The sequence below is a fragment of the Thunnus thynnus genome, chromosome 6 (assembly GCF_963924715.1).
Source record: "Thunnus thynnus chromosome 6, fThuThy2.1, whole genome shotgun sequence".
Lineage (NCBI taxonomy): Eukaryota > Metazoa > Chordata > Actinopteri > Scombriformes > Scombridae > Thunnus > Thunnus thynnus.
Genome location: NC_089522.1, coordinates 29,591,737 through 29,614,471, shown reverse-complemented (window position 1 = coordinate 29,614,471; position 22,735 = coordinate 29,591,737). Strand labels below are relative to the sequence as shown.

General features: G+C 36.3%; 2 protein-coding genes across 2 annotated transcripts in view; both read left to right on the top strand.

The window, feature by feature from the left end:
* LOC137185400 (myb-like protein U) overlaps nt 1-22,735 on the top strand; it is a 100,982-nt gene that overhangs the window by 40,663 nt on the left and 37,584 nt on the right. The gene's annotated exons all lie outside the window — the stretch shown is intronic.
* Nucleotides 15,483-17,794, top strand: LOC137185072 (uncharacterized). Its single transcript, XM_067593303.1, has one exon. The coding sequence runs from the start codon at nt 15,494-15,496 to the stop codon at nt 17,162-17,164; it is 1,671 nt and encodes a 556-aa protein (XP_067449404.1). The 5' UTR covers nt 15,483-15,493; the 3' UTR covers nt 17,165-17,794.

The following is a 22,735-nucleotide window of genomic DNA, read 5'->3' as shown; positions in this document are numbered from 1 at the left end:
TTAGTTCAGTAGTCAGCGCAGTCATCTATGATCTGGGAGACTCCAGTTGGAGACCCGATGTGGGGACCTCCGTTGTAAGGTAGTTTATTCATAAACACTTATTGTAACACTAAAATTAAAAGTGTGATAAAATCAAAAACAGGATTTTTACACCTATTTCCTCTTTTATTTGAATAAAAATACAAAAATAAATAATTTTGCTGCCTCAACAAATATAGATACAAATACAAATACTGGGCTCATAGAGCATGTGCACCAGAGACTTCCACTGGCTGAGTTGGCTCACTCCCAGTTTAGCCTTGCACTAACATGAGTATTTAAGTATTTACTCTCACTGCAAGAAGGAGGAGACAAAAGCTCCACACTGCAGGTTTAAATACCATATAAAAATATAATATAGAGTAAAATAAAAACAAAACTGAGAACAGAGACAAAGGTTATTGCTGTAACTGTATTTTGTATTGAATTTACACTGTACAATAACAGTAATATACTGTAATATAGAATATATAATTGTGCAAATCAAGTAGAAAAGCTGTTGGTTGGATTAGAGTCCGTCCTCCTAAGAAAAACAACACAATAGGTCATAATGTCAGTTGCCCAAAAACAATATTTTTGAGTAAAAGATGCCATCTAGTGGCCGAAGTAGTTTTGACCCGGAGCAGTGATGAAGTTCAAATGATGTCAACATATATCAACAAATTTCTCTCATTGGAAGGAAGAGGGATGGTGAGAGGTATTAACCCAACAGTGGAACGCGTTTCATTTCCCGTTTCTAACCACAAGTTGGGACAGTATTTAAAACAACGTGACTACAATCTTCCCCTAACCTTAACCCCATGGTTATTATTGTAGTCATGACAACAAAGGTCACCTAATTTTAAGGACTTAGTAACTTTAAAGGCCCCCTCCACTCAAAAATGTTTTTCTTCTTGTTCCTACACTTGCATGTTTGAGCTTCACTGTGCAGAAGGATGTATTTCCAGAGTTTGACACTAGAAGAATGTTTTGACATTCATCTGCTGAAAGAGGAAAGTTTCTGTGTGCTCATTGAAAGTCTGATTATAAGGAGCGGGCCTATGTGCAGGATTTGTGATACCACGACTAGTTTGGAAGCCAGTCCTGGTCCAATATTTAATTTATACAAGTGTGATGTGAAAACTTGAAGCCTCCAGTACACAAACACTGAGAGTGGACTTTACAGTGAAGTAGGAGACATCTTGTGTCCAGCAGTTACTTGTGAAATGAAATATATTTCCATATTCATTGATTCTTGATTTTTCATTGAGTGAGAAGGAGGAGATGTTATTTATTTTCATGTGGTAACTGAACATTTTTTTGTGGAAAAAAACGTGTCAGACACAAATTGTTATTCCAAGCAGAGGATTTTTGTATGTTCTAAAACATATCTGGATGGGATCTTTAACAATGCAGTGTGATTAATACACTTGTTCTTTTATTTAATGTAACATTTTGAATGCAGGATTTTTACTTGTGACAAAGTACTTCTACACGGTGGTATTGCTACTTTTATTTAAGTAAAATATCTTTTATTTATCTAAAATACTTTCACTACTGACAAAATTGCTTGTACAAAACATGAAAGCATGTTGCAACTTTGTTAAGAAAATGAATATGAATAAAGTTCATTGTTATTATAAAAAAAACACATTATTTAAGAACTGCATTTTCTTGAATTATTTTTTGTTTTATATTTTTATTCTGTGTTGCAAACACATTTTGAAAGTCTTGTTTAACTACTTTATAGTATGTTAATCTGGCATTTTATATCTTTGTAACACACTTTGTAACCTGACAGGTGCTATATAATTTTTTTTTTTAAATATAAAATAACAAATAACTTTGAATGCCCTGTGAGGCACTTTGCAATGTTTGTTTTAAAAAATTCCCTATAAATAAAGATTGTGACTCGCGGAGCACATGTGCTTTTTTTTTCTTTTTGTGAAAATCTGCTCCAGGAGCTAAATTTGCTGATAAGACAGCAGCTAAACTTGTTTGTTCTAGCAACACTTTTGGTTGTCAAGACCATTTTGTTGAGTTGACTTCTTCTTCGTCTCATTTCATCAAAAGAAGATGTACAAATATGGAATAAAGTCCAGCTCCTGTGTGCTCGGGAGGCTGAAGAGGAGGAGAGAGGAAGAGTCAATAACAGTTTTTCAAACAACAAGGGAAGAATTAAAAAAACATAGTTGGACAAGACATATCAAGGTGAGAATTATGCTTTTGTAAAGATGGAAAAAATATGAAGACTAACCCCTGCATCTCTATTTAAACCACTGGTTCACATTTTTTAACTCTTACATATTGTTCATATTCTGACCCTGCACAGAATCCCCTCATAATTAGTCTCTATACCAAACGTCTGAACCACAAATCTATTATTCTTTCACACATATCAGTCACCAATAAATGGCTGATCAGTCCTTAATGAAGCTTTTAGAGAGCAGCATTCTTTATGTGTTTATGGAGAAAAAACATTTACAATCACACTACATTCTGGTTCTTCGTTACCTAAAACGGGAGAACATATCAACTGTCATGTTTTTAATGAATGTTATTGTATGAATGCAACAGCGTTATTTAATGTTGATTTTGAATTTTTGTATAAATGTTCAGTAAAAAAAATGTGCATCAGATGCACAAAGATAAAAAGGTTTCTGGGTCACTTTAGGAAAACTCACAACATTTCAGGCTAAAATAAAAGGGTGTTTTTACTGCTCTCAAATGAAAAATGGGTCAAATGTGACCTGAACAGTATGTAAGGGCTGAAGGACGTGTTCACAGTTTTTCAAGTCAGCCTTAAAACAAGTCAGGTGTCAAATGAACATTAAAATATGTTTTTCTTGCTGTACTCATTCCTCCTATTCATACTGGCCATTAGAAGATCCCTTCATAATGTTTCAATGTAAGTGATGGATGCATTTAAATTCCCTTTTATCTAAAGCTAATATGAAGCCTTAGTCATCCAAATGAGTCAAATCAAGTAGATATCTTTCAATGTTACAATCTTTTTAGTGCCAAAGTTCCTGTTTTTGTTACCATACTTCCGCCGCAGCTCAACAGGGAAACATATGGCTGTTGCTTTAAGACAGATAACAGGGTTTTTAGTCTGCTGGCTCAGAGTAAATCCTAGAGAATTACATTTTGTGACCAGTTCCTTCTCTGAGCCTTAGATACTATAACTAAAATTTCATGCTAAACAAAGGGTGTCATTTATGTGCTAACATGTCTTTATGGAAAAAGATATGTAGGAAAAACATTAAGATACACACTTCTACCCCTCAAATTCATCATCATCATCATCATCATCATCATCATCATCATCATCATCATAATCGTAGATAAAGCTATGCACTGTCCAAACCACAGAGGGGGAGGGATACGTTAAATTGGGCATCTTCAGCTTCCTGATTGATCAGACAGACAGAGGCAGTTCTCCTGCAGCTTATACAGAATGCTGCTGTACGTATTTTAACCAGGACTAAGAAAAGTGCACACATCACACCTGTTCTTAAATCCTTGCATTGGCTTCCATTAAATGCTAGAATAGACTTTAAATTCCTCCTATTTGTCTACAAGGTGTTGAATGGCCCTGCTGCAAATTATATTAAAGCATAATATTTGAATCTTAAAAAATGTAATGATGTAAAATGCAGATAAATTATGCAAAAAATGATACATGTAAGATGTGATATTAACATGACATCTTAGACACATCTAAAGTCATGTTTTAACAGGTTTTCAGTTCATTTGAGTCATGTTTTTATCAACATTATAAGGAAACGTATCAGGCAGGTTGCAAAATTTGTAAAATATTCACTGACAATGTACTGACATTTGTTTTCCCTACACTATCCGCTTGTAGTAACTTAAGTATGATTGAACTTTTGGTTATGGTTACACACTTGCAGCACTTGGTTAAGATTAGAGAAAGATCCTGGTCTATAGGTTCAATACTGAACAAGACAAAGAGTCAACACCCCTGCTAGTGATTCTGTCTGACTGTACTTAGAGGAAAAGTTCAAGGATAAAGCTCATCCTACTCTACGTTTTTCCTATAATCAAAAAATCCCATGAAAATACCAAATCAATAATCAATCAATTCTACTAAGTGCTATGCCTATGGCTCCATGAGCTCTATACCACAGAACTGCATTGTTGTCCAAAGACTATTAAAAACACATCAGTGAGTCACAGCGTGTTCCTTCATCACCAAAAATATGGGCACTGTAGTTTATTTGAATCAATCCCAGACACATCGTCCTGCTACTGTTATTACTCACTGCTACCACAGCATTGTTGGTTTTGGTCTATTTATGGGATTTGTTGAAAATAATTAAGAATAACATCAGCCTTACACTTTAAGGGATCATCCAAGTTGTGACAATTCATCCTGTAGGTCACATGATTGTGTGCACCAAATTCCATGGCAATCCATCCAATAGCTGACGAGACATTTCACTCAAAACCTTTCATGTGAAATTCATGCTGGCACTGGAGGAAATGACAGGGTAGCACCAAAATCAGTGGGATTCATCGTCTAGACACAACGAAAGTCTGAACAAAATTTCATATCAATGTTTCCAATAGTTGTTGAGATATTTCAGTCTGGACTGACATCACCAGAGCCACGGCACTACCAAAAAACTTAGTCACGAGACGCAATATGTTTACTTTATTAACATTTCACCAAAACCACAATCTTTCACTGATGTAAACCAAAGTGTCTCTGTAGCCTAAACCTTTAACCACACTTGTGTGGTGGAAAAATCTTCAAATGGGCCAATAAATCTTCAGGTCGCCCACAACTTAGCATTAAACTCAAAACTTATAAGAGAAAGACTAAAAAAAAAATACACTTGAAGCTGGTAGAGTTCAGTGTGAAAAGGTTTACTGTGCATAAAGAGCAATACAAAGCAAAACGAGGCCTTTATCCTGGGATAAAAAACCTAATGCAAAATCATAAAACATGATATTATATACCCTTCATAACCCCTCATATTGTGTAGCTTATTTTTTAGACTCCACCTCGTTTTTTTCAATCATATTCAACCATTTGGTCATTATTGCTGAGTTCATGAGTGACCTTGACGCTTTGGTGATAATACAAGTATGATTTATGTTGGAAATAATACTGTCTCAGCAGCTTTCGCCTTTTTCTCAAAATAAAAACGACCTGGCGGCCTTAAATCATCTCACACAGAAAACCAAAATGCTATACCACAAATTAGCCTTCTTGCTAACTCTCTGGGAACTGTCTCTTATTGACATAATGTTATCTTTGCACACTCACTGGCACATCCGTTTGATCATGGGAAGGTAGTTTCCATCACACTTGGATCTCAGAATGCAAATCTTGGTCTCCAGTGTCAGAGTCCTACTTTGTGTGATCATCATCCACCCCGACCACCTTCCTATGACTTCCACAGAGTATAAAAACATAGCACTTTTTTTTACAAGAAAAAACATTGCCAGTGAAGATAGTCAAATGTTTCCCTATGTTAAATGTTAAACATATGAAAGGAAAACAGATTTATAGTATATAAATGTACTTTCTAGGAGCCAGAGTTGCTTCATTTCATCAAAACAATGTCAGTCAAATTTGAGACTTTTGATTCATATCTTATACTGCACTCTAACTTTTATTCTCCTGTTTTATCTGTCTTATTCTAATTTAGCTTATATTTATTTCCAATCTAATACTTTTTTAACGGTATTTAAATGCCTTTTTATATTGCCTTGTGTTGCTTTTAGTAAATGTCTAACTTCACTTCACTGTTTTTTAAAACAGACTGACAGCCACAATTACCTACCGAATTATACAGAATGTCATTTACTACAGAACGGTTTTATCCTTCCCACTTCAACTTCTCAGAAACTCATCATAGCAGGACTGAAGTCCTTCAACAATAATAACATTGTGAAAAAAAAACTACTCAACTGAAACCAATATTCCAATATTTGTAATACGACTGATAAATTAACAGAGACATTGGATTGAAATTAGTAATTTAACACAAAAAACACATGTAATGTTGGGTACCAGGGCCTAGTGAAAAAGGAGAGGAGCAACCTTTTATAAAGTCATAAAGTGGGATATTTTGGTAATTAATTTCTAAACAATAAAATTCTCTCAAAATTTCACTTTTGAAACATGACTTTACAATGTAATTCTCTTTTCTCCAAAGGTTACATTTTCTGTCTTAAACAATATAGTTTTTTTAATACAAAGAAAATATACTGATTTATGACTGAAAGTTTACATTTTGTATTTAAATATATACATTTTAATATTTTATGAGAAAAAACAGAGGCCACAAGAAAAACATGTGCACTGCATAAAAAATACTTTATCAATAGCAAAGTTGTATTAAATGAATTTGTGTTTTGTTCAGTTTTTTGCTTGTTTTTTTTATTTTTGTTTCATTGTTGTTGTTACCATCAAATTCCCTCCTCCTCCTTGACCTGCCTTTGTTTTAAAGTTGATATTTTGGGCAGATTGTTTCATGAGTTTTCAACACTTTTGAAAGGAATGTGGTGATAATAATATAAAATATAACTGACAATGGTATAAAATAAAAAATGTAATGAAATAAAAGTGTCTCAACCTAGTTTGTATATTTCAGAGGAAGAATAGAGTGTAATCAGCAGTTTTAACTTTTTCTCTGTGTTCAACAGGGTGAAGACGTGTGACTCAAATCGAAACTTTCCACTTCAGAAAACAACTTTCAGAGCAAGTTATAAAAACAGGAAGGCCAACAGGAATCCTGATTCCAGACAGGCGCTGACCATGTCTGTGGGACTTTTGGCACCTGTTCTACTTGCATTTAAGTCATGTTGAAGTGTTTAAACAAACATACAGACATGTGTGTATTACTGTCATACAGTGTAGGTGAAAAGAAAAGTTCTGCTTAAATTGAAACTTATAAATGTGTGATGTGAAAACTTAAAGCCCCCAGTGCACAAACACTGAGAATGGACTTCACAGTGAAGTAGGGGACATCTTCCATCCCCCGTCCAGGCGAGGTATTATTATTTAACGTAATGTGTTACTTGTGCAAATTCCTGATTGGGTTTCAATTTGAGTTTTGGTAGAGTGAGGCTTCATTCCAAATGCAGCTCTCTCTTACTTTGTCTTGTTCCTTCTATTCCAACAATGACACCTTTTTAGTAGCGTTTGAAGTTTTCTGCATTATAAATAAAACATGACATTTTAAACCTCCACTGAGATATATTTCTTTTCTCCAGTATTTATGTGTGTCTATGTTCTGTGTCTACTGCTTTTAAATAATGGAGAGTGAACATATTAATATGTTAGAACCACATATACCAGCTTTTATCATATTGAGCAAAGTGCACAAATAAAGACTGTACTTTTACTTGTCAGAGGCCAACATGTCCACCATGATTGCTCCATTTCCTGCCAACAACTTCCTGTTCCACCCACTGAAACCTCATACTCAAGTGATGTTTACCTCTCCGAACATTTCCTACTGCAACATGTACACTATAAAGAACAACATCACAGCGTATATGAACCACACCACCAAGCCCTTATGTCTGTGTGTAGAACTGATTATTAATTACAAATATACAACTGCCTCCCTCAGTATGGCCTCACTGCAATTAACTAGAAAAGAGGACAAAACTCAGACAATGAAGCAAAACTGACGGATCATAACATGGATTGGGGGCTCGTCCGTTTTTCCTCATATTTAGTCTCATTGGATTAGTTGTTACAGGTAATGTATGTGCTATTTCTGATCAACAGTTTTTTTCTTTGTTGTGTGGGCAATGTTGAGTATTTGTTTTAATGAAAAATATCTTTCTATGTAGATAAGAAAAAGAATGAAAAGCATGTGACATTTTGTTATTTGAAGTCAGTTGAGACTGATGAGAATGTTGTTTTTCATGACAATTCATCTAATGTTAGTTGAGATATGACAAAGGCATACCAAACTAAAAAAACCATGTCAACCTTTTGTTGGCACAACAGAGAAAGTCAGGGGATCACCAAGGTCATTTGGATTCATCGTCTGCCAAATATGAATTTTTGTACAACATTTCCTGTAAATTCATCCTGCAGATTGAGGAGATATCTCAGTCTGGATCAAAGTGGTGGATCCCTGGTGTGGCTAAAAACTTATGATACGTATTAGACCAAAGTATTTACTTTTGTCTTCTTCTTTCTTCTTTTACATGGAATTATTCCTCATCAACATTCCTCTGAAATCCAATTTAAATAGACTCATTGGCTTCAACATGTAAAAACAGTGGATTTGTAAGATTGTAAGATATAAGATTTTGGCTTATTGTACTCCCATGTCTGCATACTGAGTCAAGCAGTTCAGTGGGAAATACAAGGAAAATATACTGATTTATGACTGAAACCAAGTTTACATTTTGTATTTAAATATATACATTTTAATATTTTATGAGAAAAAACAGAGGCCACAAGAAAAAACATGTGCACTGCATAAAAAATACTTTATCAATAGCAAAGTTGTATTAAATGAATTTGTGTTTTGTTCAGTTTTTTGCTTGTTTTTTTATTTTTGTTTCATTGTTGTTGTTACCATCAAACTCCCTCCTCCTCCTTGACCTGCTTTTGTTTTAAAGTTGATATTTTGGGCAAATTGTTTCATGAGTTTTCAACACTTTTGAAAGGAATGTGGTGATAATAATATGAAATATAACTGACAATGGTATAAAATAAAAAATGTAATGAAATAAAAGTGTCTCAACCTAGTTTGTATATTTCAGAGGAAGAATAGAGTGTAATCAGCAGTTTTAACTTTTTCTCTCTGTTCAACAGGGTGGAGACGTGTGACTCAAATCGAAACTTTCCACTTCAAGAAACAACTTTCAGAGCAAGTTATAAAAACAGGAAGGCCAACAGGAATCCTGATCCCAGACAGGTACCGACCATCCCTGTGGGACTTTTGGCACCTGTTCTACTTGCATTTAAGTCATGTTGAAGTGTTTAAACAAACATACATAGTTGAGATATGACAAAGGCATACCAAACTAAAAAAACCATGTCAACCTTTTGTTGGCACAATGGGGCAGATTGTTTCATGATTTTTCAACACTTTTGAAAGGAATGTGGTGATAATAATATAAAATATAACTGACAATGGTATAAAATAAAACATGTAATGAAATAAAAGAGTCTCAACCTGGTTTGTATATTTCAGAGGAAGAATAAAATGTTATTAGAAGTTTTTACTTGACCTCTTCAATGACCTCTTCAGTGAACAACTTTCAGAACAGGTTATAATAAACAGGGAGGCCAACAGGAATCCTAATTTCAGAAACAGGTACCATATTTCTTTGGGAATTAGACATTCAGACATTGATGCCCCCCATAGAATGAATTGTAACTTTGTTGATCCCTTAACCGTATGGCTAAATACCTGCAAAACAAATGACATCCCCATCAGCCTCAGCTGTTAGCAAATGTTAGCATTCTAAAACACTAAACTTAGATGGTGAACTTGGTAAGCATTATATTGCTAAAGATTAGCATGTCAACATGCTGACATTATCATTTAGCTCAATGTCCCTGAGTACAGACTCACAGAGTGCGTGAGCAGCATGGCTGTAGACTCTTTTAGTCTTGTTTTAATCTCACCAGAACCATCTTTTTTATTATTTAGCGTAATGTGTTACTTGTGCAAATTCCTGACAAACTAAGTCTCTAGTTTATAATAAAGTCAGTATAACAGTAGAAAATCTGCATCTTTGAACGTTAAACTATGTGGTGAGGAAATCCACCTTTTTCTGTGACACTCTGGTCTTTGTTCTTACAGTTGGTTTCATACTTTCAGTTTTTACTTTGCACTCACACACACTCACACTCACACACACACACTGGCTGGGGGACAGTTTCATATATATGCCACCTCAGTAAAAGTTCTCCAGCAAAATATATAAGTAATTGAACTTTTTGAGGCTCAACAGTCAGCCTTCAGCCTTATGCTCACAATGAGGTTGCTGATGTTAAAGCTGAGGTGAAAGGGTCCAATGTAGGATTCGCAGCCTCTGGGTCATCTGACAGTGCCAGAGTGTTTGCCAAAGCAGAGCTGGTCAGAGCTTCAGCCTCTAAAGGTCCGGCACAGGCTAAAGTCGCTCTGGCAGCAGACACCGGCTATGAAATTAGCCCGACTCAAGAAGAGGCAAAGGTTCTGGGCCTAGGCATTATTGCCCATGTGAGCATTGAAGTTCCCCAGCAGAACTGTGGACTCACCAGACCACACCCCATCCAGTAGCCGCAAGGAGGTGACCCTCTCATTCCGCGGTGAGAACGCCAACACTGTGGTGCTCAGCTGGGGACTCGTGAGTATACCCACCCCTGCCCAGCAGCAGGAGTTTGGTACCAGAGCTGGTGCTGTGCATAGAGGTGAGCCCAACTATATCTAGTTGGTCCCTCCTTCCCTACCAGTGAGATGATGTTCCACGTCCCTAGAACCAGTTTTCAATGTTTAACAAACTGATTATTTTAACCCAACCCATCATCTTTCCCTAAACCTTACCAGACCTTGACCATAGTGTTGTCACATCATAAAACATCACTATATTAACAGTGATGTGTAACGGTTCTGGAAAGAACAGACAATGTAAAGAATTTGAAATGGGTGTGGTGTGCAGAATAGTGAAATATTACTTGTATCTTGTCTTTGTCTTTTGCTTTAATGTTGCAAATCTGACTCATAGATGTGGATGATGGAGGTTTTTTATTTCATTAATACAATTATCCTGCTTATATAATGCAAATGATATTTAAAAAAAAGAATTTGCAATAGATCTATACAGTATATTTCCATTACCGAGACGGTTTATTATCAGTCCTAATCTGCTGGTTACATTTCCTTTTTCTTTCAGATTGCACCAGTTGGCCTGAAGATGTCAGGTAGGCAAACACCATCTAGAGGAATAATGTCCTGCAGCAGTTAATATTTTCCTCAAATAAAAATTGTATATTGAGGATGTCCTAGGAGACAGTTTACCTTTTTCATAAACTTTTAGTAAATTTCTAACTTCAGTGACTGAATGTGAAACTAAAAGCTGTCAGATGAAACAAAAACGCCTGATTTTGTGTTTCATCTAACAAAGTATGTGGAGCGTTAAAGTAACTTTGTGTTATACAAACCACATGTGTAGTGCACACTATAAAAAGCCTAAATGTTTATGGAGTAATTGTGATTTTGACATGTTTCATAGGAATTTTATGAATTTTAAAAGAAAATTAAAGCTGCAAGCAGCCATGAACAGACCCTCGCACCTCACAGGCTTCAAAGGGAGCAGCAGCCATGGAATCACTACTGGAGGTCGGTTGACATGGCTTTTTTGAACATCCTAAGACCCTCAAAAATGCAATGGTGTGGGGAAATAATATTGGTCCCTGGCACTTTCATGCTCGGGCCCTAATAAAGTGTTTCACTGTGTTTCCAATGAGAGGCTTGACTTATTTATTAATTGGGACCATAAACAGTGTTAAACATAAATGTTATCATTTGATGGACTTTGACCATCCCAGTCGCCAGAAGAAAACGTTGGCATTGAATGTTTCTGCAAACCACAGAAACGTTGAATATATACGTTTCAACACATTAATTATGTATCATATCAACATTTCTACAAACGTAGCATATTAACATTTCTACCTGTTGAATAATGATGTTTTATGGTGTGACAATGCCGTGGTGAAGGTCTAGTTAGGTTTGGGCACAAAGACCACTTGGTGAGGATTAGGAAAAGATCATGGTTTGGGTTAAAATAAAAGTAAAAAATAAAATTAAAGCTGCAAGCAACGTTGGTTTTGAATACACCCACGTTTTAACAGGTAATTTGTTAGTCTGTCCCTCCCGCCGCAGGGAATAATGGATTAATCCTGGAAGGCTAATGATGTAGCGCTTCTCTCCTCAAGAAAGTAACACGGAGATTATTCGACCAATGAGAATTTAGTCAGACGAGAGCATATCGACCAACTAATCGACCAGGAGACTACAGCCTAACTTATATTGTGTGAAAGAGGTAAAACAAAAAAAAAATTATGCATGAAGAGTGAAAATTGAAAAAAAAAAAAAAATAAACATTTCACAACAAGTTGAGTTTTAGCAAGCGATTGAATTGTTTTCAATTTCTGGTGCATTTATATATTTTATTCTATTTACTCATTTATTCAAATAGTCATTGTCTGCAGTTTTGAAAAAGTGCTGCCATTTCTTGTAAGTGGCCGGGGGGAGAGCAAGGTTTGAGGTTTACAGTTAATATATGGAGTATCTGGAAATGAAGGGGAGTGGTTACAGAAGACATACATGTAACAAAGGACAAACGTTAATGCTGGTAAGCTCTACACAAACTGATGTCAACTGACAGTGCTGAACAGGCAGACTATTTTACCTCAGGGCTGTATTTAAACAGAAACTAAAAGTAAAACAGCAGTGGGAACTTACACAAGAAAGCTCAGAAGATTAAAATTAACACAATGAAATACAGATGGATGACAAATTAAAGGATAAAACCAACATTAAGTGTCTCAGTAAGGTGTTGGGCCACCATGTGCCACCAGAACAGCTTCAACACTCAAGTCTCTTAACTTTTCTGGAGGGATGAACACCATTCTTCAAAAAGATATTCCCTCATTTGGTGTTTTGATGGTGGAGAGTGTTAAATTGGGTTGACATCTGGTGACTGTGAAGGCCATAGCATATGATTCACATCATTTTCATACTCATCAAAGTATTCAGTGACCCCTCGTGCCCTGTGAGTTGGGGCATTGTCATCCTGGAAGAGACCACTCCCATCAGGATAGAAATGTTTTATCATAGGATAAAGATGATCAGTCAGAATAACTTTGTATTGATTTGCAGTGACCCTTCCCTTTAAGGGGACATGTGGACCCAAACCATGCCAGCAAAATGCCCCTCAAAGCATAACAGAGCCACCAGATCCCCTCACTGTAGGGGTCAAGCATTCAGACCTGTACCGGTTTTTCCTTTAATTTGTCACCCGGCAGTAGGAAACACAGACATTGCCATTGGAAAGACCTTTACTTTTACTGATCAGTTTGACACATATTAAGCTATTATCATGACTGTATGCAGAGTGAATCATTGACTTGATTTAGTTTCACTAGTGCAGCTTGTGGGAGTGGTCTGGTGCATAGCGACACTTATAAGCAGCTGCAGCAGATACAATCTGAACTCTGCATCTTCACTTCAGCTGCAGCATCTACTTGAACCTAAATATGACCAGCAACTTAAGTAAGTCATAATACTACTGTATCCATGTTTTACATACTACCATTATTTGATGGTGGTATAACAGTGATCACTGCTGAATCTAATTTTATGTAGTGTACTATTGTAGCTCCAATACACTAATACCTCTGTAGACTTATACTGGATAGAACTGCAAAGACATTAAGACATTTATTAGTTTGTATTTCTGACCTAACCTCTAGTTCCTTGATTATAATCAGACTGAAAATTCTGGAGTACTTTTAGTTAGTGCAGTTAAAATAATTCTAACTATCAATTTCTTAGTCACTAGGAAAATTTATAGATGTGTGGCATTTTTCAGTCATATGACTGCCATTTGAGCTCTATGGAATCTGAGGAAACGTTAATATTTTTTGGTATTGTCATGCTGTTTATGCCTTTTGGAGTGAGGTTAAAAAAGATGTGCTTTAAAATGAAGTTGTGCTCTCAGCTTAACTTTTTCTCTGCTGTATTGGCTGATGTAACAGAAACTTACAATACTGTAACCGGTTAGTAAATATGGATGTTTACAAGAAAACTCCACAGGGCATCTTTAAAGTAAAGCAGAGCATAAGGTGGCAAATACCATTTTTTACTGATCATGTAAAACGTTTATAAACGTTGCAGTTAGTATCTAGTATAGTTGTGCTAACTAATAATATGACATAAAATATGGATATGAACATTATAAGTGTGCTCTCAATGACTCACTGAAAAAAATGTAGAAGAAAAATAGAAACAAACTTCCGTTTTTACATTTACAACTACAAATTGCATCTGACCTTTGCTGTTTTTGTAATCAAAAGTTGCATCTGACCACATATAACCACTAGTAATGGCTGGTCCAATGTCTCTGGGTCATTTTGAGTCAATTACAGCCTTTCTGTATCCACTTCCACGTTAAAGAGGACAGATTGAAGTCAGCCATGGTCTAAGCCTTCCATGCAAATCGTAGTACTGACCCAGATTTAGTCAAAAGCAATCGATAGCAGAGTTTGTGAGCTTTGATTAGAGGCCTGAAGCATCCAAATCGACCAATGGTTTCCAGAGATATTATTTCTCAGGTTAGCTGAGATCGTTACTCAGATTACATTAGGATTACATAACATTTGATGTAATTACAAATAGCTAATTCAGAATTTTTTCTCCACTAAAACTTCTCTAACTTTGCACTGCTTCACTTTGTTAGAATAATTTTTGGGACAAGTAATGTTCAGATCTCATTTTATGGTTTGCTAGAGGTTTTGGGCTGCAACTGCATAATTTCAAAGGGGATATTTATATAATAATACTGTTAAGTTTTTTTTAGGCTCAAATGAAATCTTTCATTTATGCCATGTTCCATCTTCATTTACTCTGACCCAGTAACATCTATACTGATGATTACACCTCTGCAGAAATCTCATAAGTGTTACCTTTATTATGATATAGAAAGTGTTCATATAAACCTTGTAGTTGCAGGGATATACTGTATTCATTATGAGTATGCCATTTACAAGCAGGGGTTTGAGCCAGAGGCCTAGGGCTTAAGAGGTTAAAAACATATTTTGTAACATCAGTTTTCTGCCTGGGTGCCATTTAATAGTAGAATCATATCTAATACATGACGAAATTTGATAAGGAAACTAATTTTGAGTTTTATTAGAGACGTTATTTCTTGATGGAGACTGACAGCATGTGTAACTTTGCTTTATGTTTTACACAATCAAACCTAGGAAATACTACAATAACTCACTACTACACTATATTCTTTGTGTAGATACATTACACCTCTCCAAAATTACACAAAATTGACAACCATGATTTTAAAAAAACACAAAATGTACCTGCAAAGTGACAAATAACTTAAGATTCATAGTGTATAAGAATAGAATTATAAAGTATTTATATGAACTAACTTCACCCACTGCACCTAAGATAGATCATTATGAATTTGTGCACTTCCTTTTTAAGAGTGTAAGGTACTGTGCACAACAATATGCATTCAGTTACTGCTCCTGGGAAAAGTACCCATTACTTTTGAATTGAGAAACAGAGAATTGAAGGAATATTTTGCCAACAATGTGTGAAATAATACATTCTTATTCACGGGCTGAAAGCTGTAAAAAACCTGATGTTGATGCAGTTTACGAAAGCTTTGGAATACCTAGAATACCATTCTCATGTAATGTTATTTATTCTCCCATACAGTACACAATAATGAGGTAATGAGGATAGTGATGGTGGGAAAGACTGGAATTGGAAAGAGTGCCACTGGAAACACCATCCTGGGAAAAAAGTGCTTTGAATCAAAATGCAGTGCTCAGTCTATGACTGAATACTGTTCTAAGGTCACTGCTGTGGTGCACGGACAACAGGTTGCTGTTATCGACACCCCCGGCCTGTGTGACACCAGACACAGCAAGGATAAAACAACTAAAGACATAAGCCAGTGCATCTCTTATGCTGCTCCTGGACCCCATGTCTTCCTGATGGTCATTGGGATAGGAAGATTCACAGAGGAGGAAATTAATACAGTGCAGAGGATTCAAGAAATCTTTGGCCAAGCTGCAGACAAATACAGCATGGTGCTCTTCACTCGTGGTGATGACCTTGACGATACTATTGAAAAGTTCTTGGATGAAAGTCCAGACCTGCAGGAACTCGTAGCCAGATGTAACGGCCAGTACCATGTCTTCAAAAACAAGGTGAAGGATGATGCTCAGGTCATCGAGCTGCTCAAGAAGATCAGAGATATAGTCCAGAAGAACGGAGGAAGCCACTACACCAACGAGATGTTCCAAGAGGCCGAGAGGGCAGTCGAGGCAGAGAAACAACGCATCCTCAAAGAGAAAGAAGAACAAATACGCAGAGAACAAGAGGAACTGGAGAAAAAACAACAGGAAAAACTTGAAAAAGAGATGAAGAAATTGCTTGCCTTATTTGAGGCTGAGAGAGAGAGGGAGAGGAAACAGAGAGAGGAGGAGAGGAAGAGAGAGAGGGAGGAGATGGAAGAGCAGAGGAAGAGGGAGAGTAAACAGAGAGAGGAGGAGAGGAAGAGAGAGAGGGAGGAGATGGAAGAGCAGAGGAAGAGGGAGAGTAAACAGAGAGAGGAGGAGAGGAAGAGAGAGAAGGAGGAGATGGAAGAGCAGAGGAAGAGGGAGAGTAAACAGAGAGAGGAGGAGAGGAAGAGGGAGAAGGAGGAGATGGAAGAGCAGAGGAAGAGGGAGAAGGAGGAGATGAAAGAGCAGAGGATGAGGGAGAAGGAGGAGATTGAGGAAGACAGGAAGAGGGAGAAGGAGGAGCTTGAGGAGGAGAGGAAGAGGGAGAAGGAGGAGATGGAAGAACAGAAGAAGAGGGAGAAGGAGGAGCTTGAGGAGGAGAGGAAGAGGGAGAAGAAGGAGCTTGAGGAGGAGAAGAAGAGAGAGAAGGAGGAGATGGAAGAGCAGAGGAAGAGGGAGAAGGAGGAGCTTGAGGAGGAGAGGAAGAGGGAGAAGGAGGTGACTGAGGCAGAGAGGAAAAGGGAGAGGGAGGAGAGGAAGAGGGAGAAGGAGGAGATGAAGAGGGTTAAGGAGGAGATGGAAGAGCAGAAGCAGAGGGAGAGTAAACAGAGAGAGGAGGAGAGGAAGAGGGAGAAGGAGAAGCTTGAGGAGGAGAGGAAGAGGGATAGGGAGGAGATGGAGGCAGAGAAAAAGAGAGAAAAAGAAGAGAAAGAAAGGGAGTTGAAGAAGATAAAGGAATTACAGGAAAAGCTTGAAAGAGAAAACAAAGAGGAAAGAGAAAGGTTGCAGCAAAAGCATGAAGCTGAGTCCAGACAGGAAGCTGAGAGGTCTAATCTACTGTATAATCTGGGTAAAATTGTCCGCAATGTTGGAGAGTTTTTTAAGAGCTTATTCTAATTTGGAGTGGTCCCATATTCAGGCAATCTAAAGAAAAACCCCTGAAGCCCCTACACACTCATTTATCTATATGAATGATTAAGCTTATTGTATTTGTTGAGGTAGAGCTCTACTGTAGATTAGTAAGGCTTAGTCACTCATCATATCATGGTTTTACGTCTTCTTTCTCTCTTCACATATAGTTTTGAAAATGGCCTTAAGAGATATTTAGTGTAGGTTATCATTTGACAGTATTAAATGCTGTCATTTAAGTGTGTCTTTACATTTATATTCTCATTTAACCACCGTACTTGTTGTGTTTTGTTCTGCAGAGATATCCATGAATAGAAAACGTTCTCACCCTCCTCTGATGGATGATTACTTTTGATGTGGCGCCACTTAGTGGGTGTAGAATTAATATTTCCATCAGAATCTATTCATTTCTTCTCTGTGGTCACTCTGGTTTACTGGTTTGTATTATAACTTGTCTTTGATTTAGTTTTAATTTTGTTTGTCATCAAAGCATTTATTTCATGAATGTATGTTTATGATTTATGCCACTCAAGAACAAAGATGTGATTCTGTACCAACTGAACTAAAAATAAAAGTGTCATATTAAGACTAAACCCAATAAAAAGATGGAAATCCTGACATGTTTCACTGTTCAATCAAGAGTTCAAAGGTCACAGTCAATGCTTTTTCAGGAACTTACACTGAACTAGATTTGGATACCCTGAAACAGTCCAATTCATTTTTAATGGCTGAAGAGCAGGAAATAATAAACTGATTTAATCTAAAATGTTTTTAAAAGTGCAGCTTTCTTCTCCTCACAAACTCGCTGTAGGGAGTATAAAAGTGGCAAAATGTTTGTTCCAAACATGGATATGCACATGCATTTCATGGGACCGTGGCTTGGTATTAAAAAAATGTTTCCTTCACTCCTGTTCAGTGTCCCTACTCTTCATCCTGAGATTGATACACTGCTTTATATGAAAAAGTATTTCTTTACATACACACACACACACGCATATGCACATCATTTATGTTTTTTTAACTATTGCCTTGCATTTAAAACTATCAAAAGATGTTTGTTCTAGGACGCAAGCCAAGGAAGAAGTGACGTATTTATGGTCACCATGTGGCCATGTATAAATTACTTTATAGTTTTGCTCATCACTCCTGAACTGTGAGGTACAAAAGAAAAATTATATCCATTAATGGGGCCAAAGTGAAACTGGAACTTCTTGGTTGTTCCAGAAATAAGAAAAATAAATAAGTACAGTAGATGTAGACGTTAATGTTGTCACAACACAACTAAAATCAAAGCCTTGGAACATGACCTCTGTCAACAACATGTAGTGTGGACGTCCAGTCTGAGTAGTACCGTGTAGAGACAGAAGACTTTTTTCCCTCTTTTTTTATTTTTTAAACTTTGGACTTCATTCCACGATGACCCATCAAGGAGGAATATGAATATAGTTACACATGAAAAAACAAAAGAAACACACATAAAGTAAAATACCAGAAGAGGATTGGTCTACGAGATCAAATGCTTTTTTGTAATCTACAAAAGCACACGTTCTTTTCCTCTGGTGAAGGTAAAAATCAACCAAAGACTTTGAAAAGATGAGCTATCGTTGAATAGTGCGGCCTACATCCATCCTGCTCTTCTCCCAGAATTCTGCACCTTTCTGTTTACACAAACAGCCTGCCGTTTATTGTAGCAGTGACGAGGTCACCAGGATAGATAGGCTACAGCTATGGAAATAGATTATTATTTACTTTTTAGGTGTTTGTTTATTTATTCTTATTTTTCCACATAGTTCTGGTTTATTATGAGGCACTGGCTATTTTTCTTGGATTAGCTGAAACACAATTTAAGGAGTAATAATCAGAAAATGATCATGAACACGTTAAATTTAAATTCATTTATTAAATTCAAATGCATTCTATGATTACATGTCGTTTGTCTAATACATCATAAGCAGTGATTTAGAACTGTGGTTAATAGGGTGTGCCTGAATACTAATACGTTATTCGGCAAAGCACATATAGTGGGTTTTTTATGAACATTTATTTCGTACAAATATTTACTTGTTTTCGAGTGAGAAAAAAAAAGTTAATTACCAGCATGCAAGTCGGTTAAATCGCTATCTCAGACTCTCTCCTCTGCTCTGCTGTTACGTTTATCGGCAGGTCTCAACGAGGGGAGTCACATCCACCTGCTAGATGACCACATTTCATTATTTGGACATCACTCCCGGTGCTCTCCAGAGATAAAGCTGAGCTAGTGACACACGCTAAGTGCTCCCAAGGGACTCTCCATAACCTGTTGTTCTTTCCACAAAGTTAGGTTGTAGAAAATAGGCAATAAATGACACGTACAAAGCAAGAATCGCCTTTGAAGTTCTTCTCTACATGTTACACACTGTGCTGTCTCTGTGTTATGGGTGTATAGCCTAAATAAGTAAAGGTCTGTCTGCGCGTCTGTGATACACTCTGTTTTAGTTCAGTAGTCAGCGCAGTCATCTATGATCTGGGAGACTCCAGTTGGAGACCCGATGTGGGGACCTCCGTTGTAAGGTAGTTTATTCATAAACACTTATTGTAACACTAAAATTAAAAGTGTGATAAAATCAAAAACAGGATTTTTACACCTATTTCCTCTTTTATTTGAATAAAAATACAAAAATAAATAATTTTGCTGCCTCAACAAATATAGATACAAATACAAATACTGGGCTCATAGAGCATGTGCACCAGAGACTTCCACTGGCTGAGTTGGCTCACTCCCAGTTTAGCCTTGCACTAACATGAGTATTTAAGTATTTACTCTCACTGCAAGAAGGAGGAGACAAAAGCTCCACACTGCAGGTTTAAATACCATATAAAAATATAATATAGAGTAAAATAAAAACAAAACTGAGAACAGAGACAAAGGTTATTGCTGTAACTGTATTTTGTATTGAATTTACACTGTACAATAACAGTAATATACTGTAATATAGAATATATAATTGTGCAAATCAAGTAGAAAAGCTGTTGGTTGGATTAGAGTCCGTCCTCCTAAGAAAAACAACACAATAGGTCATAATGTCAGTTGCCCAAAAACAATATTTTTGAGTAAAAGATGCCATCTAGTGGCCGAAGTAGTTTTGACCCGGAGCAGTGATGAAGTTCAAATGATGTCAACATATATCAACAAATTTCTCTCATTGGAAGGAAGAGGGATGGTGAGAGGTATTAACCCAACAGTGGAACACGTTTCATTTCCCGTTTCTAACCACAAGTTGGGACAGTATTTAAAACAACGTGACTACAATCTTCCCCTAACCTTAACCCCATGGTTATTATTGTAGCCATGACAACAAAGGTCACCTAATTTTAAGGACTTAGTAACTTTAAAGGCCCCCTCCACTCAAAAATGTTTTTCTTCTTGTTCCTACACTTGCATGTTTGAGCTTCACTGTGCAGAATGATGTATTTCCAGAGTTTGACACTAGAAGAATGTTTTGACATTCATCTGCTGAAAGAGGAAAGTTTCTGTGTGCTCATTGAAAGTCTGATTATAAGGAGCGGGCCTATGTGCAGGATTTGTGATACCACGACTAGTTTGGAAGCCAGTCCTGGTCCAATATTTCATTTATACAAGTGTGATGTGAAAACTTGAAGCCTCCAGTACACAAACACTGAGAGTGGACTTTACAGTGAAGTAGGAGACATCTTGTGTCCAGCAGTTACTTGTGAAATGAAATATATTTGCATATTCATTGATTCTTGATTTTTCATTGAGTGAGAAGGAGGAGATGTTATTTATTTTCATGTGGTAACTGAACATTTTTTTGTGGAAAAAAACGTGTCAGACACAAATTGTTATTCCAAGCAGAGGATTTTTGTATGTTCTAAAACATATCTGGATGGGATCTTTAACAATGCAGTGTGATTAATACACTTGTTCTTTTATTTAATGTAACATTTTGAATGCAGGATTTTTACTTGTGACAAAGTACTTCTACACGGTGGTATTGCTACTTTTATTTAAGTAAAATATCTTTTATTTATCTAAAATACTTTCACTACTGACAAAATTGCTTGTACAAAACATGAAAGCATGTTGCAACTTTGTTAAGAAAATGAATATGAATAAAGTTCATTGTTATTATAAAAAAAACACATTATTTAAGAACTGCATTTTCTTGAATTATTTTTTGTTTTATATTTTTATTCTGTGTTGCAAACACATTTTGAAAGTCTTGTTTAACTACTTTATAGTATGTTAATCTGGCATTTTATATCTTTGTAACACACTTTGTAACCTGACAGGTGCTATATAATTTTTTTTTTTTAAATATAAAATAACAAATAACTTTGAATGCCCTGTGAGGCACTTTGCAATGTTTGTTTTAAAAAATTCCCTATAAATAAAGATTGTGACTCGCGGAGCACATGTGCTTTTTTTTTCTTTTTGTGAAAATCTGCTCCAGGAGCTAAATTTGCTGATAAGACAGCAGCTAAACTTGTTTGTTCTAGCAACACTTTTGGTTGTCAAGACCATTTTGTTGAGTTGACTTCTTCTTCGTCTCATTTCATCAAAAGAAGATGTACAAATATGGAATAAAGTCCAGCTCCTGTGTGCTCGGGAGGCTGAAGAGGAGGAGAGAGGAAGAGTCAATAACAGTTTTTCAAACAACAAGGGAAGAATTAAAAAAACATAGTTGGACAAGACATATCAAGGTGAGAATTATGCTTTTGTAAAGATGGAAAAAATATGAAGACTAACCCCTGCATCTCTATTTAAACCACTGGTTCACATTTTTTAACTCTTACATATTGTTCATATTCTGACCCTGCACAGAATCCCCTCATAATTAGTCTCTATACCAAACGTCTGAACCACAAATCTATTATTCTTTCACACATATCAGTCACCAATAAATGGCTGATCAGTCCTTAATGAAGCTTTTAGAGAGCAGCATTCTTTATGTGTTTATGGAGAAAAAACATTTACAATCACACAACATTCTGGTTCTTCGTTACCTAAAACGGGAGAACATATCAACTGTCATGTTTTTAATGAATGTTATTGTATGAATGCAACAGCGTTATTTAATGTTGATTTTGAATTTTTGTATAAATGTTCAGTAAAAAAAATGTGCATCAGATGCACAAAGATAAAAAGGTTTCTGGGTCACTTTAGGAAAACTCACAACATTTCAGGCTAAAATAAAAGGGTGTTTTTACTGCTCTCAAATGAAAAATGGGTCAAATGTGACCTGAACAGTATGTAAGGGCTGAAGGACGTGTTCACAGTTTTTCAAGTCTGCCTTAAAACAAGTCAGGTGTCAAATGAACATTGAAATATGTTTTTCTTGCTGTACTCATTCCTCCTGTTCATACTGGCCATTAGAAGATCCCTTCATAATGTTTCAATGTAAGTGATGGATGCATTTAAATTCCCTTTTATCTAAAGCTAATATGAAGCCTTAGTCATCCAAATGAGTCAAATCAAGTAGATATCTTTCAACGTTACAATCTTTTTAGTGCCAAAGTTCCTGTTTTTGTTACCACACTTCCGCCGCAGCTCAACAGGGA